General features: G+C 40.1%; 1 protein-coding gene and 1 long non-coding RNA gene across 2 annotated transcripts; one reads left to right on the top strand and one right to left on the bottom strand.

The window, feature by feature from the left end:
- Positions 1 to 865: 865 nt before the first annotated feature.
- Positions 866 to 15,825, bottom strand: LOC113016120 (Indian hedgehog signaling molecule). Its single transcript, XM_026158688.2, has 3 exons — positions 15,526 to 15,825; positions 9,135 to 9,396; positions 866 to 2,674 (listed from the first exon to the last, which is right to left on the bottom strand). Exons 1-3 carry the CDS (start codon positions 15,823 to 15,825, stop codon positions 1,977 to 1,979), a joined length of 1,260 nt encoding a protein of 419 aa, XP_026014473.1. The 3' UTR covers positions 866 to 1,976.
- Positions 15,670 to 18,262, top strand: LOC145424122 (uncharacterized). The gene is made up of 2 exons (XR_013905092.1): positions 15,670 to 16,126; positions 17,725 to 18,262. It is a non-coding gene; the product is annotated as an uncharacterized LOC145424122 (long non-coding RNA).
- The last annotated feature ends 663 nt before the right edge of the window (positions 18,263 to 18,925 follow it).

Here is an 18,925-nt window from a genome sequence, read left to right as displayed (position 1 = left end):
GTCTGAACATAAAATATGTGTAAATATCTCCACCTGAGACGTTTCATGAAGCATATTTTTATTACTAGACCAGCACATATCAGGATGGCAAAGGGCATCATATCAGAGTTTGAAAACCTGTTTACACCCTGGTAATCCAAGAGCTCAGAGTACAGGATAAACGCACATGAAGATTGGAAAACTGAGACCTCAGCATCCATCCATCCATTTTCTTCTGGAGCTTATCCCAGTTGTCAGAAGGCGAGAGGTGGTGTACACTCTGGAAAGGTCACCAATCCATCACAGGGCTACCACAGTCTATAATTTTATCATTTAGAAACACCAGTTAACCTAACTCTATGCATGTCTGAGGAAATAATCCAGATTACCTGGAGAGAACATGCAAACTCCAGACAGAAAAGGACCGGGCCTTCATGCTGTGAGGCGATGGTGCTAACCGCTGCACCACCAAAAGATATTTTCTTTCAAAATCGCCACATCTCCTTCTTTCTTCATGATTCCTGCCACCTTGACAAGATTCTCAGTTCCAGACATGCTGAAGCATCTCCACAGCATAATACTCCCACCACTGCTGTTGCTTCACTACACTTTCTTCAAACATTAGCAACTCCTTAACACTGTGACAACTTTGTTTTTATACCCTGTGTAAATCAGAAGAAAATCCCCAGGTCAGGTCAGTTTTTCAAGGGGGCTAATAACACTGAGCCTAGTAATATATTATTTTTTGTTTTGTTTTGTTTTTCTGAAACATTTCAGTTTCACTTCTGTGTCGCTATGTCAAAAATACCCTGCTCACTTGGACCGCAGCTTGTAACCCACTTTAGAATATAGTCACAGGGACAGAAATGAGGCAGCACCACTCGGCTCATTTCCATATAATTTAATTTCAAAAATAAATCTTTTTAATATCTCTTTTCCCATAATAATAACTTCATAAACATTATTAGATTTTCTGTAAACAAATAATATCATAAATACATTCTATTATTCATTCTAAAATCTCTGTATTAAAGCAGGAAAGTACAAGTGTTGGAGAAAAAAAAACAACATTTTGTCCTTTTACAAAGAGCACAGCCCTCCACCCCAACCCAGGCTCCACTATGAAACAAAATCCTTTAAAATTACACCTTAAATCTCACACTAATCTGCCCAGATTTCATAGTGTAGTACGAGTAGCTCATTTGAAAACTGGAAACATCCATTAATTAACAAAAAAGGAGTTTTTCAGGGTTAGAGGTTTGGTTTGGGGTCAGGTGAAAACAGATACAATTTCCGTAATCAGGGAGTTTCGAGGTTTACACCAGATTAAGGACAAATTATGGGATAAATTAAGAGATTATCTGAAATTACAGGAGGCTCAAACCCCTTTAAAACGTTAATAAAACCAAATAACTTTTCTATTTCTAAAACTATGTTTAATGGTTACAAGTCTTTTTAATATATGTCTGTATTTTAACAGTATCTTAAAGGAAACCCTTAAAATACATCACTTTTTTCCCCTCATGGGATTTGTTGTGTTGTTTAAAAATCACATTAAAATTCCCATAATCCAGAAAATATCAACAGTTTACCATAAACAGCTTTCAAAGTAGAAACCTCTAAAATTATAATCATTTTCAACCTATAAGTATCTTGACCCACCAACATATAACCAACCAATTTAAGGGAGACTCATGTCAACCTTACCATCGTCTTAATTTTATAATTAATGGATTTTTCAATTTACGTGTTTTTAGAGTTAAATAAGGATGTTTTAAGGGATTATTGCTTCATAGTGTTTTACAAATATAAATGTCAAACAAAAAAAACATTTGTTTGTGCAGTTTTTTAAATCTGAATGTTCATTTGGTCTCATCTGTGTCACTTCGAGTTTTTTTATTCTTCCCATCAGGCCTCAGCAGGAAGCCAAATGTCTCCCATCGCCGCAGGAAGTTCATTAGGGTCTTATTTGGCTCTTACTTTGCAGTTCAGCTTCCTCACCTGTTGTCCTGAGCCACTCCCAGCGGGTGGAGGCGTCCTGAGTCCAACAACTTCCTCCCCAGCCAGTGTAAAAGCTGCGAGTACCAGTGGATCCCATCACTGTGGCCCCCAGTGGTCCGAGTCCAGCTGTGGATCAGCCTGAGTGGGGCAAAGGCCCAGTGAGCAAGGGAGTGCTGGTCCACCACTGCGTAGCAGGACACCACCACCCCGTCCACCACCACCGTCCCCTGCTGGGTCAGCGGCGCAAACACCCCTTTCATCTCCTTTACTGTCACCCGGCTGATCCGAGACAGACGCCCCTCCCTGTGCTTCTGTCCCGCTTTACCCTCTGACACCAGCACACACTGTCCCGGCTGGGCATTGCTGGCGTACACAGTCCTGAGGGCATTGCGGGCTGGCACCATCCCTTCTGAGCAGTTCTCTTTGGATACAAATATCAGGTGGGCGGCAGTGAGTGAGAGCTGAGCTCCAGCTTCAGTCTGCAGGGTGTAAAAGAGTTTCCGGGTCTTGGGGTCCCGATCGAGGAAAGTCAGGACCTCACTGAACACAAGCTCACCGCTACCGTCACTGCCTGACGAGACGAGGACCCGCTCACCGGGTCGCAGATCGCTGACGGGCTTCTGACTTCCACTTTCCAATATGACCAAGGCCTCACCAGGGAAACAACCTCCAGACTTAGCCGCCACTGAGTGGTCTGAAGACAGAGACAGAGATAAAAGATAGCCATCAGGTTTGGACAGTGTTTAAAATGTATTCCACTACAGATTACAGAATACATGCCCCAAAATGTATGTAGTACTGTATTCCATTACGTTACTCTCATTGAGTAACGTATTCTGAATACTTTGGATTACCTAATATATTATCATGCTTTTTATAACTACATGAATGTACTATTGCTGTGTGATTTATTACTATTACTGAAGGTTACTCGCCATACCAACACTAACTAGATTTTTAAATCGTAATATAAATGAGTAACAGTAGGTTGGACATTAGGTAAGGCTGCATTTTTTGCAGCAATCTCGTATAGAAAACTATTCTGCGGCTATATAAAACAGGTCCGCGGCTCCGAACGGTAATAAAGGGACCTCTGGCTAATACGTCGGGTTCTGTGTGGGGCTCGTAATTTTTAATTTTTTTTTAATTATACATTTGAAAGAAAATGTGAAAGCTTCTGATATTTTGAAAGAAAGTGAAGATATTTTGTTAATCTGCATTATCAAGATAAAAATCTTTATTTACAACAAGTTTTTAAAATGCTTTTCCATAATTTCAAATTTTATTGTAAAAAAACAACAACAAAAAAAGCATATTTTCTTTTGTGTGAGGGATTATATTTCATCACGAACAATATTTTAATTAAAAAAAACCAACATCTTATAAACAATGTTTTTATTTATTTTTTTACATTATTTATCACACTCACAATCCCAAAGTTTGACACAATTTTTAGACTAAAGATGCCAATAAATGTTTGAGATTTTCTGTTAATAAAATATTTGCAAAAAACATCACAATTCGAACCTTATCTCATAGTAATGACTTGTGTCTTAATATGTTATGTTATTTTTCAGCTGGTGGCTCCATAGTTAGTGTTTAACACATTTGCTTGGCAAATGAAAGGCAGCTGGTTAAAATCAGAGACACAAATACCTTCAGGATTTGTTATACATTTGAATAAACAGCACAAAATTGGCTTTTAGAAGTAACACTTTTAATCTAACATCTTATAGTTTTGAGTAAAAATGTATTTAATTTCTAACACTTCGGATCCGTCTCATAGTTTAGACCCATGAGGTCATTGTTTTTGTCTTTCCTTGAAACCCCCCCCCCCCCCCCAAAAACAACTAATAACCCAAATTGTTAAGCTACTTAGATACAATTTATTTTTACAACTTGGATTTATAAATTCATAACTATAACTGTTTGTTTTTGTTTTTTTATTACATTTCTAACTCCCAATCGTGTTGCATGTGCAGTTTTTGGGGGGGCAGTAATAGACTTCCATACTAAAGTTCTTGATAACATAATAAATCTCTCCACCTCCCTTTAGCCAAATATTGACTCTTTCCTTTCAATCGCTGCACATAAAAGAACAATAACCAGCCTGTCAAACACAACCTCCTTCATAAAGGTGCATGTTGGGTCGTACATGTGTCCCCAGCCCAGATTGTGTTCGTGGCAATGAGTTCAGGCACTTGAAAGTAACCCCTGAGGGCTCAAGTCTATCTGGGGATAAATATTTGGAGAAGGTAGGAAAGCCAAGGCCAAGTGATAAGATAAGTCACCTGAAGGAGGAAGGAGCAGAGCAAGAAAACCAGCCAGTCATATCCTGACTTTTGAAATAAAGAAACAACCATTTCTTAGACTAAACTGGTAACATACTTTTGAAAAAGCAAGTAAAATTAATTTGTAGCTTATTAGTAACCCAAAACATTTGAAATAAATAAGACAAAATGTTGACTTGACAGCTTATATTTGTGGATCAGTATGTAAGTTTAATTCAGTATTTATTTAATACATTATTTTTTACATTTTTTTCATAACCTCTGAATTTTTTTAACCACTTCTGTCCTAATTATGACTTTAAAATTACACATTTTGATTCTAGTAATTTCAAAACATGAACCTTGTACTCGTTCATGTTTTCCAGACTAAAAACATCGCACATGTTGCTCTATCTTGTCTTGCTCTTTATTCAAGATTAAATTCTGTAATATAGAAAAATGCCATGACATGAAATCCAAAATAATACGTCTGCTTTAAGATTTTAAATAAACTTGATGAGCAATTTTGAACGTTAACATGGGATAATGATGTAAATTGTGAGCTGAAAGTAAAAACAGTAGTGTTAGGGAAGAGAAGGGTAAATAATTAAGTATAATTTGTGGTGAAAGTTTTGGCTAAATATGGAATCAGTGTAGCTAAACGTTAAAACAAACTATACCTTTTCTAGTTTCAGTAATCTCATGATATATCTATTCTGAATTTTCTATCATTTGTTGAGCGTACCTTATACTGAGAGCAATAAAAGAACAAAAAAGTCCACGTCTTTCACCCAAAATATTACCTTCCTAACTGCTTCATGACATGAGCACAGTGGGAACAGCTCAAGTATGAGGTGAAATGTGCATCAGTAGGAGTTAAAATGCTCCATCAATCCCTCCGTTTCCTCCTTTTCTCACGTCCACCCCCAATTTTTCAGTCCAGTCTTTCATCTATAGCGGTCCAGCACTTTGCTGCCCTCTAGTGGTTGTTTCCTCTTGTTGCTGCCCCGCTTTTAATTGCATTTAAAGGGATTTGGGGGGCAGGGGTGTTTGTTGTCAAAGAGTTCATCTTCCCAGTTTCTTTTCTTTGTCATATTTTGAAGAATTTTGAAGAAAATTAGGAGAAAAAAGAAGAAGAAGAAATCAAAAACATGAAAAAAAATACCAACTTGATTGGTTGCCCTTCTGATCAAGTCAAGTTCTGGGCCCTCGCAACCCGATCTGGGAGGGAAGGAGAGAGGAGCAGGAGAAAGAGGAAGGGAAAAGAGAGGTAAGGTTGGAAAAGGGAGAAAGAAAAGGAAAATCTCAGTTACCACTCAGTGTAAAATGTGTCACTGGGGGTTTAAAGTGGATGCATTTTAATAAGAGGGTGCAACTCTCAGCACATCTGTGTTACTTTTAACTGTAACTTTTCATAACAGACACCCTGAGAACAGTGGCTGTGTGGAGAAGTTTGAACCATGATGAGAACGTGCAGTCTCTTCTTTATACATCCTGATGGAGTCAAGTATTACGAGTTGCATTTCCAGCAAAAATACCTAAAAGTTTTCAAGAAAGTTTGGCATGCGAAATAAAAAGTTCAGGTAGGTTAATTAGCTGCTTTTCTTCACGGTTTCTTGGTGCAGTGAAGTAAAGCACTGCAAGGTCTCAGTAGTCCATCTATCAGATATTTGTGGACAGCATTTAACATTACAGCTCAGTAATAAATGATGAATAGTCTGTCAGGCATTTTATGGTCTCCACTTCTTTCATGCAAAAGTCCATAAAGCTGTGTTCGCACCTACTGAATGTGAACAAATGTCAGCAAACACACAAGCTGTCCCCGTTCAGTTTAAGTCAAAATATGCTTGTGAGCTAACGTTACATTAGGGGAATATTAATGTGGTGCTGGAGAGAGAGAGGATAGGAGCAAAAGATGAGAGATACTTTTTAAAAGCTAAGTAAGTTACATTTAATTTAAATGTAAAGTTTATATGTATGGTCTTGATTCATTTTAATGTTTTTCGCCCAATGAGACACTCAAATCTGTATGTGATGTGTCTTTGAAGTCACCTTTTCGGTGAAAAGATACTGCTTAATACCCGTGAGACTTTTTTTCATAGATTCAACTGAAGAAATAAGAACAAACTATGTATTTAACTATGTATTTTTGTGACAGGCTGCTTGCAACAAAGTGTCGTAAGATACAATATAAAATTGATTCCTTGCTACGTTTTTTGGTAAGTGTAGACACAACACGGGTTCATCCATTGAATTAGGAAACTTTTTTTTGCTTCAACAATTCATAACTCAGTGTTAAGTAGCTTTGCAACAAAAACATTTATCATAAAGTCTCCAGTTCAAGAAATGGAATGAAGATGAGTAAAAAAGCAGACAATTGTGCATAGAAGAACTTTGAAAGACCTTTAGGAAGTCAGGTTTCCGAACTAAGATTTCTGATTGCAAAATATTATCCTTTGACTTTTTTAGGTAAGTTATAGTTTTTTGCAGTTTTTCTAAGTCTGCTAGGGTCCACTTGTGTCCTTACATTTTTTTAATACTTTTGTAATATTACTTATGATTACAAATTTTGTGACAAGGCAGACTCGTCTATGGAGAATGCAATGTTCCAATGCGCCAACTATGCACACGCCCTTCGTGTATGTTGAGTTTCCAGTTCTCTGTGTCCACAGTTTCCAAAACGCAGCATACAGACGCCTGTTTTTTCCCCCCAAACTTTGCCATCTGTGAATTAAGACTGACATTTTGTTTGCAGGTGGTTTAATCAAAAAAGTTCATCCCACAAAAATAGAAACCTGCTTTAAATTTGCCCATTAACCTCTTCAAGGTCACCTCCTTGTGCACCTCTGGACCACTGCAAATCATTTTGATCATGTTTTGTTTGTAGATAAGATGAAGCAATTATGAATTTTAGTCTTCTTAATTCTTTTCCCCATAAAGACAACATCTGACGACCTCCCATGAACCCTCAAGTCTTGACACTTCAAAATATATCAGTACAGACCTGGTTTGACGACCATTAGAATATGTTTCCCAGGGTTTTTTTTCCAAGGAGATCTCTGCCTAAGCTACAGAGGCAGACGTCCTGCATAATTCCTGTTCTGGAAGCAGGCCTAAAATATAGCATAAACCACTCAGTTCAGAAAATAGAAACTAGCTTTACCCCCAGCAGGTATCCAAGCGGTAAAGAGTTAGGTAACCAGGTGTGTGCGGCTGTATTAAGTTCAGATGAGGTGGCTGCTGTGTGAGTAGAGGCAGAAAGCCACAGACAACTCGAAGATGAGTTTTTTGAGGAAGCCTAAGGTGAGTGGTTGTTGTGAGATAAACTGAAGACACAGAATGTAAGAGATAGTGCCTACTTTAGATGCAATAAAACAGTTAGTGGGCAAAGACAGAAGAGTGAAAGTAAAGCAAAGCAGATGCACATATGAGAAATCAGTTTTCAAGAAATCTAGAGTCCATTTTCTTTAAAAAAAAAAAAAAATCTATCTTGACAAAACAATTCCTAGTATTTGCATTTTTACATTTCTGCTCACACAAAGACTGAAAAAAAGAGAAGGATAACACCTCGCTTGGCTTTCATGAAGCATTTGTAGGCTTTAGAAGATTTGCCCCCAAGCGTGAAAGAGTTCAGTTTCAAGCTACAAAATCATTCAGGGGAAGACGATGGTTTTGTTGACTTTCTGAACAATATTTAACCAAAACCACAAACCTTTTCTAACCTTCACCAAGCACTTTGAGTTAATCGTGTCTGTGGCATCACTAGTTGCCATGACTGGAGGCTGAAAAACAAAACCTTCAAACCTTGCAGTGAACTCAACACGGTTCCTTTCTGTGAGGTCTAAAATTAAAAAAAAATGTGGCTCACTGTGAAATGTCTTAAAAAGATTTAACGTCATTAGGAAATAAAAATGATCCTGTTTTCTTTGAGTATTTAAACATTTAGATTTCTTTAGTTTATATTTGATTAAAGCATAAAAGACTTCACCGCGCTTCAGAAGTCACTTCCGATTATATGAATCCTTGCATTTGGACATTTTTGTGCTGCCAGAGCTAATCCAAATAGAGCAGTTTAAGCTTTATTAACAAAACTGCAGTAAAATTACATGCAATTTACCTAGAGGGTGCCTGAAATCTCAGTACATGAATAAATGGCTGAAATAATTACCTGCTTCTAGGTCCCAGGGTGTCAAACTCGATCTGGTCCCAAGTGGATACGACTGCAAAAGTCACTGCCTCTCAATTGTTTATCTTATATCTCTGTAAGCATGTCTTTTCTTGTAAGTGAGAAGTTACAAGAAAAGTACTGGCAGCTTGTTGTAATTAATGTAATTAACAGAACATTTTAATGACTTACTGCAGACAACTAAAAATAAAAAAACAGGAACTTTTCTGTTACGCGACAACTAACAATAAAAAAATTGAACGTTTTTGTTATTTAATAGAAAACTTACTACAAAAAATAACTTTTCTGTTAACTAATGGACTTCTAAAAATAAAAAAACATAACTTTTTTGGTATTTAATTGAATACTAACAATAAAAATAAAAAAAGACTTCAACTCCTGTTTTTTTTAATGTTTCTATGGTTAGTCCAGTGCTTCTTTGCTTTAGTGTCTAACAGGGTGTGGGTGATGTTAGTTTGGTCAGTAATAAGAGTAAAGCCGACACAATACACAGCTAACAGTTAAAAATTGATGCTCTTCTCATTAACAATTTTCACATTTTCCAAAGTCATCCAGGGGTTGAGATTGGACCTTTTGGTGAGCCTGTTCTGGCCCCCAGGCCTCATGTTTGACACCCCTGTTGTAGACACATATTAATATTATCCATGTTTCTGGAACACCTTGCTTCTTACTTCCTGTGATTTGGCGCACTCGCTCACCTGACTTGACACTGCAGTGGATGTGATATTTGGACTCGTAGTAGACCCAGTCGAATCCAGCCTCCACTGCCAGCCGTGCCAGCATGGCGTACTTGTTCCTGTCCCGGTCCGACGTGGTGATGTCCACCGCCCGGCCCTCGTAGTGCAGAGACTCCTCCGAGTGGTGGCCGTCCTCATCCCAGCCCTCGGTGACCCGTAGCCGGACCCCAGGCCACAGGTTCATCACCGAGATGGCCAGAGAGTTCAGCCTGTCTTTGCAGCGCTGCAACAGAGGAGGCACACAGGATGTGTCTGGATCAATATATTTGCATTTTTTATGTGAATATGTTTGTTCACTGGGGACTGAAGCCTCATCCTCTGCTGCTGCGCAGCTTTAAAACCAACCAGGAAAACACAGACTCTTTACAAAGACCCCTTCTCTCGTGGACTTCACCAAACCCCCTTTGCCTCACCCCTCTCCCCCTTGTCTGTGGCTCCAGCCTGCTGTCCCAGCTCAGCCCGGTGTTTGCTCTCTGTGGTGAGCTAACGGAGGAGGGAGGCTATGACGGATGGAGGGGGGGACTGTGAGGTTACAGGGTGGCTGGGTGGGGGTGACATGTGGTGGCGGCTACAAGAACAAGAGGTCCTCAGCGTCCCTCTAAACCTGGAGTCTGGTCAGGGTGAGCAAACAGGAGGTGAGAGGGCCTATTGAAGGACCCCTCCCCTCCCTTCCCATTGCTCCGGCATACACAAATCTCACCTTCCAGTCTGCCCCGTTTATCTAATCCACACCCGAGCTGCATTGTCAGGGCAGCAGTCACGGCGTCTTGGATAACCTCTCAGACAGGCACTAGTCCTGGTCTCACTGTGAGTAAATGTAACTAACAGCAGTCAAAGACTTAAAGATGGACAACAATTAAGGAATTTTAGATATTCCTCCCCCCATTTCATTTTTTTTAAACCCCTAATTTTTGAACATTTTTAGTCACATTAACCTCCTAACACCCGAACTCTTTCATGGCATGCTTTTTTAATTACTCTTTGCTATTTGTGCTGATTGGCACCTGATGAATGTTAAAACAAAGAATTACCAGGGTTTTTCTTTTTTGTTTCAGAGAAAAATGAGATCCAGTTATAAGGACATTTGTTTTAAATTTCAATAGAACAGTGGAAGTATAATGTCCTCTTAAGTGCAAATCAGACCCTTGTAGAGCAAAATTTTGTATTTTGATCTAGACAACCCAAAATGTGATGACCACATATGTGGATGCCAGGTCCCAGGAGGTTAAATTATAGAAAATTAAAAACACAACTATAAGAGGCTGATAATTAAAGATCCTAATTTAAGGATGAATATTTTTGGTTATTAACGTGTAAACCAATTCCAGATGTCACCAGAGGCCAATTCATAGACGGGTTTCAGCTGTGACACTTACTGGCCTGAAGAGGATTTGGGTTGTTTTTTTTTTATGAAGCTTAAGCAGCAGAAATAAACATGTTTAGTCTGAAGAGTTGGTGCGTTTGGATATGTGCAGAGGTCTTTTGGTAAAAAGAGCTTTTTCCTGTGTAAATAATGTGAAAAGGGAGATTTTGAAAAACTTCCAGGGTGAAAACTTTCAGAAATTTATGCTTTTACACGTGGAGTGAAAGGTGCATGCCTTTATCTTCTTTCTGATGTCAGACTGTGAGCCATGTTACTGTTTGTGGACTTTTGATGGCCTAATACTTCTATTCAGTAAGGGTTACATCACCACCTGTTTTGGCGTACTACTGACATTGCTCGATGTCGCTTTGTTACATTTCTGCGTGGGTATTGTTTTTTCAAAACAATCATAGAAAAATCTTTGTTAAAAAAATACATGTGGACAGCTTTAGTTTCCCTCTTCATGACAAATGTAGAGAAGGAGATCTATCGATCAAACTCACCAGTTTAGATTGCATTAAGGCTTAAAGTTTGCATTATTAGTGGACTGTGCAAACAGACCGTCCAAGAAGTCGGTACGCTCTGTCCATGTGATGCAGCGTGTTAACTTAGTTTGATAACCTAGTAAGTCACCTTTTTTTACCCAAACATTATCATCTGGTTGCATAAAAGCAAGAACAACAGAGTCCAAAATGCAAACATTGAATCGTCAAACTACATGACACTGTGGTCATTGTGTCCATCCTTTATATACAGTCTCCTCTTTGTGAAAACTAAAACTAGCTCTGAAAAAACACTTTAGTTTTTATTTATATTTAAGTTAACCAGACTTTTGGGGGAAAAATTAAAATTAACTGATATGATTTTGTGAACTTGGCAAACAAACTAAAATAAAACTTAAAAAGTACAGAGAAAATATACTTAGTTTTACCATTTCTTTGATAAAGATTTTATTTAAAAATTACTGATGAGGGAAGGTTAGACGTGTTTATTGGGACTCTAGATGTCTACAAGACTCTGAGTCAACAGCTTTCAAAGGTTCTGTTTTATTGTAATAACTGTACTTATTTTCCTGATTCTTGCCTTTAGTATAGGTCCAGCTTATAATGATTATTTGAAAGACTCCAACTAAAAACTAAAATGGAACAAAAAAAATCTATTCAGGAAGCTAAACTGAAGCTAAATTGAGTCAAAATGAAATGAAGACAAAGAGTAATTAGAAAATAAAAAACTAATATTGCTGATCAATAAGTGGAAATTTTAGGTCAGGCTTGGCCAACTCCAGGCCTCATTGGTTTTGATGGGTTTTTTTTGTTTGTTTTGTTTTAAAAAGACACTTGGGGATGAATCTTTTGTTATTCATTGAACTTACTTAAAACTGTTTTTGTTTTTTTTCAAAAATTACTCATATTGAGTAATGCGTATTTTCTTTTTAATTACCCCCCCACCCACACACACACAGAGGATAAAAGTTCTGGATACATTTTCTCCAAGGAGGAAACATTTCCTCAGTAGCCAGTACAAAGGCTCGTGGGCATGTTTAACTTCAAATCTCTAATTTAGTCGTGGTTGTGGGATTTATTTCAGATACGCTCTGTTTAGTTTTAATGTGGTTTCTAGTGTTTGCGAAGCCAAGAGCAGCGTAGAGGGTTATCTATCACAAACTTGTAGTGATTAATGACTCCCCGTCGGTGATTATGTTGAGTTTGTCATTTAAATGTTAATAAAACCAGATTTAACGATATAAAGGATACAGTAGCTTCTGAATCTGAAGACTGCCTTAAATCTGCAGTCTTTCTAATGACCACCAGGGGGTGATTCCCTTTGTTGAAGAAAAAAAAAGAAAAAAAAAGAAAGAAAGAAGAAGACTTGATTGTATAGAAGTCTATGGGAAGAGGACCACCAGCTCTCCTGCTCTGTGTGACCTCACTAAACTCTTTCATGATGAGTTTATGGGCTCGGTCATTAGATTTAGTTCTCAATCAATACACCATAAAGCTCATTTTTAAAGTTCATAAATTGTGGTTTATATTGAAAGTCAGAAAGAAATCCAAAATTGACTGATAACCTGTCAATCAGGAGTCATTCATCAGTGGTTTGGCCGATTATTTCCTCCACTATTGGATTTTAAAGCAATCTTGAAGGACGATGCCTTGAATAACAACATTTTCACCAATTTTAATACAAATAAATACAAGTTGTTGACCAAACTGGAGATTTTTAAGCAAAATTTGCCAACAAAACAACACATTTTTATTCTATTAAAGTAATTTCATAATAATTTCATTCCCAGTGCACTGCACATGCATGAAATCTGATGGAAAATCTGCCCTCCAAGATTACACTCACTCCCATCAAATGAAAGGTTAAACAGTCAAACTTTTTTCATCTGCTCTGGTTTTGAATGGAAGGAGATTTTGTTGGTTTTAAGTGGCAGAAATCTTATTAAATGAACTCTGTGTGGCTGGAGGCAGTCTTGTCATTCCGCAGCTGCCACTGAAAGCGTCTCTCAGTGATGCAGCCTTTCATGAATCTCGGCTCATTAAGGCTCCAAACTGGGATTAAACCCCATAAATGTCTTTTTTCCCCATGTTGGCTGTGATAAGAATAGCTCGTGGCTCGGTGGCCACAGATGCCTTTTCACAGCGTTCACTGTGGATTTTTAAAAAAAAACGTCTTGTGTTTTCTCTCTGCGGTCAGAGCAAGGAGCTGAACTTCATAAATCAGACGATAGATTTTGTTGGTTTTCCTTTCAAGGTGTACAGATCGACGGGGGGTTTCTGTAGGAGCGGTTTTAGCACCAAACCGCTGGCTGCACAAACACTGGGCGCACAGACCGACAACATGCGCTTATGCACAACTCTGCGCTGCAAAAAGTGTCCCTCTGAGTCTGAGAAGGTTCTGTTTAGTCTTGTGGGTCCTGTTTTAGCTGGATGAAAGAGATTAAAAAAAAAAAACTACTGAAGAAAACGTTCTAAAATGCAAGTGAATGTTTCCAAAATCAACTTTTTAAAGAACAGTCTCGCTTTTTGTGTATCAGTTTTTACGCATCAAAGCTCCAAATAATCCGCAAAAATCTGCGCAGATTTATCGTGTATGTTGGTAAAACGTTGTTGCACTTTTGCTTAGCTTAACACATGACCTTTAAAATGACATTAAACGATATAAATGCAGTTTTAAAGTGCCACTTTTTGCAGTGCGGCTTCGACCCCTGAACAGTCGCGTCTGTATGCAGCAGCTCAGGAGCGCCCAGGAAAAAGGGAATAAAATCTAAAGAGGCAGGGGGAAAATCCGTATAATTAAGGCTTCAGCACAAGTGAAGTGGGCTATTTTTGCACAGGAGCACTGCGAAAACAAACAAAAAAGTAACGCGGAATAGTAAAAGACAAACAGGAGGCTGTCTCCTGCGGCTTAGGGCTCATAAATTGTGTGCAGGTCTGCGCCGGTGACGAGCAGCGGCTCCGAGTGCGTGCTGCAAAAAATGTCCAGCTTGGAGAAGACCTGTCCCCTTTATGAGCCTTAAATTCATTAATCAAGCTCACACCAAGGAGGCTTTGAGCTTTAGAGCAATTTTCTGGCAAAGTGACACGAGTAAGAAAAAAAAAACCTCAGCTGGGTCAAGGCAAATATCAACAATATCGATACCAATGATGGTAGTACAATAGGGTCCATTCTTTGTTTCTACCCTCTACATTCAGCAAGCAGCTTACTGATGTTAAATTGTAATTTTCTATAGAGATTTAAAAATATAACTCAAGCTTCAACATTTTAAAATTCACAAAAAGCTAAAAGGTGTGTTTTTGTTGCGTTAACTAATTATTGTTGAAAGTAAAATCAATAATTAGTTAACACAACAAATCACGAAAAGTGATTTCATGGTTATTAAATTCGCTAATCAATGACAAATTCCCATACATCATGACACACTGCTCTCACCTATAGGGTGCCGTTATAGGTTAAAGCTATCGGTATTGGTATCGGCAATACTGGCCCTGTATTAACTTGGTATGGTTCATTCCAGAATTCGCTCGAGTGTCCTGATTTTGTAGATAACCGTTATAAATCGGGTTCAGTTAAGAACTCGTTCGCTCATGCAGGTGTTGCACATGTCTGTTCAGCCTCTACTTCTTGCAGCGTGTACAGCGAGGTGACAGCTCCAGCCCGGAGTGCGCGCTTTCATTCCCCACGTGGGTCTGTGGACACAAACGCTCAGGGAGGAAGCCCGCGGTCACAAGACCCAGATATAAATACTTTATTCCTGGGGAAATAGGGAGTCAAATAAATTCCACGCGAAGCCACATCAGTGACGGTGTCGTAAAGATTTCTGACAGTCCAAAAAGGAGACTGTTAACTCGACCAGTGAGGCTAAAAACGAAAACTGTAAACATGAGCACACGCTTGACCCCGGGCTCTAACCAAATACGACTTTTGGCTGTTTCTCCACCAAAAAAACATGATGTAGAAACAGAGGACATAGTGTTTTAATTAAGAGCGACCGCTCGCCGTACATTTTTAGAAGGGGTTGCCCACTTTTTTACGCATGAGCTGCCCACAGTGAACCTCTGATTCCAACCTCTACTGTTCAGCCTTCGCAGGACTTTTAGACTCTATTCAGCTAATCCGTGCTTCGCCCCCGAAGAAATGTCTGAGTTAAACTTGTAGCTTTATTTATTTAAAAAAAAAAAGGACGATAAAGTTTAATAGAGCTGCTGCTGTGATTTAAATCAGTGCCAACTTGGAGAAAATCTGTTTTAAAGCGCATCTTTTTCATTTAAAATCATTAGGGGATGAATGTGATAAAATTATTTTGTTGGCAAAGACCGTTTTTCTTTGAGTCTTTCTTTGAAGGGCTTTGAGTCAACAAGATAACAGCGTCCACGGGTTTAAAGACGGGGCAAAGTGCACAGACCTCCTGCGCACAAATGCCTGCTTCTCTCTGAGCCGGACTGTAGTCGGGCTTAAAGGCACTACAGCAGCTGGGAGGGTTACCTGCGTCATCAGGCGGTCTGCACCTGTGTTCTCCTCATCCTTGAAGATGATGTCGGGGTTGTAGTTGGGGGTGAGCTCCTTGAAGCGCTCGGAGTTCCGGGTAATTTTCCCTTCGTATCTCCCGCTGGCTCCCAGCGTCTTCTCGCCCACGTTGGGGGTGAACTGCTTGTAGGCGAGAGGGACCAGCTTCCGCGGCGGCCGCCTCTTGCCATTGCCTCTGCCCGGTCCGCACCCCTCGCTGACCGGTGACAGGAGGAACGCGCACCCGGCGAGGCACGTCACCAGCGTCGAGAGCAGCATTCCGCCTGGCGGCCGGTGTGTCACCCCCCTCCCACCTACTGCGGGAGGCCAATATGTCTCCGCTGTATTTCTGTTGGAGTGTCCCCTCCTTCCACGCGTGGGTTCCCCTTTGTAATCTTAGAGCGGAGACAACAGAGCAGGACTCATCCCAGAGTCCCCAGAAGTCGCCATTCCCGGCGCGTAAAAGTGGCCAGTGCGCCGCTGGAGCCCAGCTGGAGAGAAGTGAACCTGTTCTCTGCGCCGCTGCTCACGCACTGCGTGTCCCGAGTGCACGCGGAGTGCAGGGGCATAAATAGGAGAGGTGAGTTTATCTTGGCAAGCAGGTTCAAAGCTGTGCCTCTGCGTTGAAACTGTGAGAAACGGGCTCGGAGACAGACGCGGAGGCGCGCGGCGCGTAGGCTGTTGGACACGGCGGTCACGGGGTGTCCCCGCAGCGGTTTCTGTCTCTCGGTTTTCCTCTCAATGCGTCGCTGTGGCGCGCGGCGGCTGGCAGAAATGCTGGCAGGAAGCAAGCCTGCTACAGTGCACACGAGGTGCCGCGGGAGGAGGAGAAGGAGACCGCGCCCTTCTGGACCTGCCCTCTACTCAGTCCTCTCCTCCCATCGCGGCCGCCTTCATCCGTTTATTGTCGGCTCGGGCCTGCGCCGAGGACACGCAAACACAGAGCCACGAGACCCGCGAGGGCCGGTGTCCTTTGGACCCGCGTTCCCAAGGTGAGACGCATGAGGGCGAGCGCAGGTGCGCGCATGACCCCTCCTTCCTCAGTGCAGGTAGCAGCTCTGCTGTGGGCAACGAAGCTGTGAGCACATCAAGCGAGAGCAGGGGGACCTCGACGACACAGAGACCTCGACTTACACAAAAACACACTAAAAGCGAACACGTGACGATAGTTCAGGCTTTAAAGGACTAAAATCGTATAATTCTGCCTCATTAATAAAGGCCCTGAATTCTGAGATCACCTCAAGGTGATGGACGCTTAAATTTGGGTTTGATTACCTTGAGTGACTGCCTTCGTCCATGTTTCAGGCTTTTCTTTTATAAGTGGCTTGCTGAGAGGGGAAAAAGTCAGAAATCATAGAAAATAAACATAAAACAAACCTAAAGGTGACAAATGTTTACATAAATGAGTGCAAAAGCTCAACAGTGACAAGCTGACGCCATTAAGTGCAGTTTTACCTGCCTTATCACCAAAGAACATGATCTACTTTGGTACAGTGCTCCAAAAGGTGCTTCTTTCTTGATTCTGACTCATTTCTTTGTTAAATGCCTTGTTGGAGCTTTCAGAAGCTACAGTATAACCAGCAACACAGTTCAAAGAGTTGGGCTGAATAGCATCTTTTGTGAATCTTTGCTGAGGAGAAAGGTTCTCTTAAATTCAGAGATTACACACATCACAGATGGTTTCACTGGTACCGAATGTAGCTAACTGGAGACACTGGAACAAAATTAACCCTGACATGCTTACCGGCTGCTTTGTTGTCGGGGTTACAGAGACTACATTCAGGGAGATCACTTGAGGATAACTGAGCGGCTTATTGGACAGATCCGGTTTCACAAACCACCCAACACCGTTTCAGAGCCCATTGAGCCCTCTGCTGATGTCACACCCTCCATCACCAGGGGTCAAACTGAAGTCTGAGGCCTGCTGAGGGGTCCCAAGATAAACCAGAAAACAGGAGACCTTTCCAACAACCCTCCACCACATCAGGAAACTCATGGAAACTGTCATCTGATGCAACATGTATTGACCAAAAATGTAATTTTAGCAACTATCGAAGAAACTTAAGGATTTCAATCCCTTGTGCTGACTGTTTTTAAAGTATCATGAAAATTAGGCCCAAGAAAAAGCAGCAGCTATGATTTTTACACAGATGACTGTTTTTTGGTTTGTTTTTGCAGATCGTCATCTCGGGCTCTGGCTGGATTCTTCCTTAACTAATCCTGGACTTTGATGTACCCCCCACCCACCCTGCAGAGAGACTTTGAGGGTTAAACAATTTCCTTCAAACTTTTCTCCAGAAGACCATCTAGAGACAAAGTTACTGTTCTTGATCTTCAATTACTATATACAAGATAAAGAAAAGCGGATTTTAGAAAATGCTGGAATCAAACATTTGTAAGCTTTGTTTAATAAATGGTGGTTGAAATGCTTTATGGAAACAGAATAGAATATCTCACCATAAATGAGTCAATGCCCATAGGCTCCCATTTAAAATGTCCAACTTTACAAAACAAACATCTACAGCATATTGCAAAAAATAGTTTTGCTCTTTTTGAATGGTAGAGCTTGACGGATCGATCGTATCGATACAAATGCTGGTATTGGTATCAGATCGATACTAGAATGATAGAGGATAGAAACAAAGTATCAATATGTAGACCACTGAATTGTGTTAAATACATTTTTTTTAAATTAAAAAAAACATACCCTGTGAAACATGTCTTAACCTTTTTGTGTTCACGGTCTATTATACTTACAGCCTACAGCACATTTAAACAACAGAAGTTGACACAAAGTGCTTTAGAAACAGACACATTTACATTCCAGGTCTCTAATAAATCCAGTTTCAAAGTACACGAAAAGCTAAAAACTATATTTTTCTGTATTGAATATTTATTAATGTGTTCAGAATCTGCAAATTAATGATGAGTCTTCTCATAAGTCATGACAGACTGCTCTCCTTTATGGGTTAAAAATATTTGCTATCAGCAATACTGACTCTGTACTTACTTGGTTTTGGATCGATACCAAAATTTGCTCTACTGCAGTGATTTTGTAGATAACAGCCTTTAAATTGGGTTCATTTGAATTAAGAACTGAAATGACCGGTATTGGTATTAGCAATATTGGCCCTGCATTTACTTGATATCTGATTGATAGGAACATTTGCAGTATCAAATAACACTACTGGATAGTTTCTCGAAATATCTATTCAATTTCCTCTTCAAAACGTGATCACTTCTGCCTCAAGAAAACTAACAATGCAGCAACCAAAATGCTAACACTGACGCTTCCAAATTGAGTCCAAATACCATTTGGGTGATGCCATAGTGGCTACATCCATCTTCTATATACAGTCTGTGGATCAAAAACAGTTTT

This window comes from Astatotilapia calliptera, chromosome 23 (assembly GCF_964374335.1).
Source record: "Astatotilapia calliptera chromosome 23, fAstCal68.1, whole genome shotgun sequence".
Taxonomy (NCBI): Eukaryota; Metazoa; Chordata; class Actinopteri; order Cichliformes; family Cichlidae; genus Astatotilapia; species Astatotilapia calliptera.
Note: the sequence above shows the minus strand (reverse complement) of the source record. Positions and strands in the feature narration are given on the sequence as shown.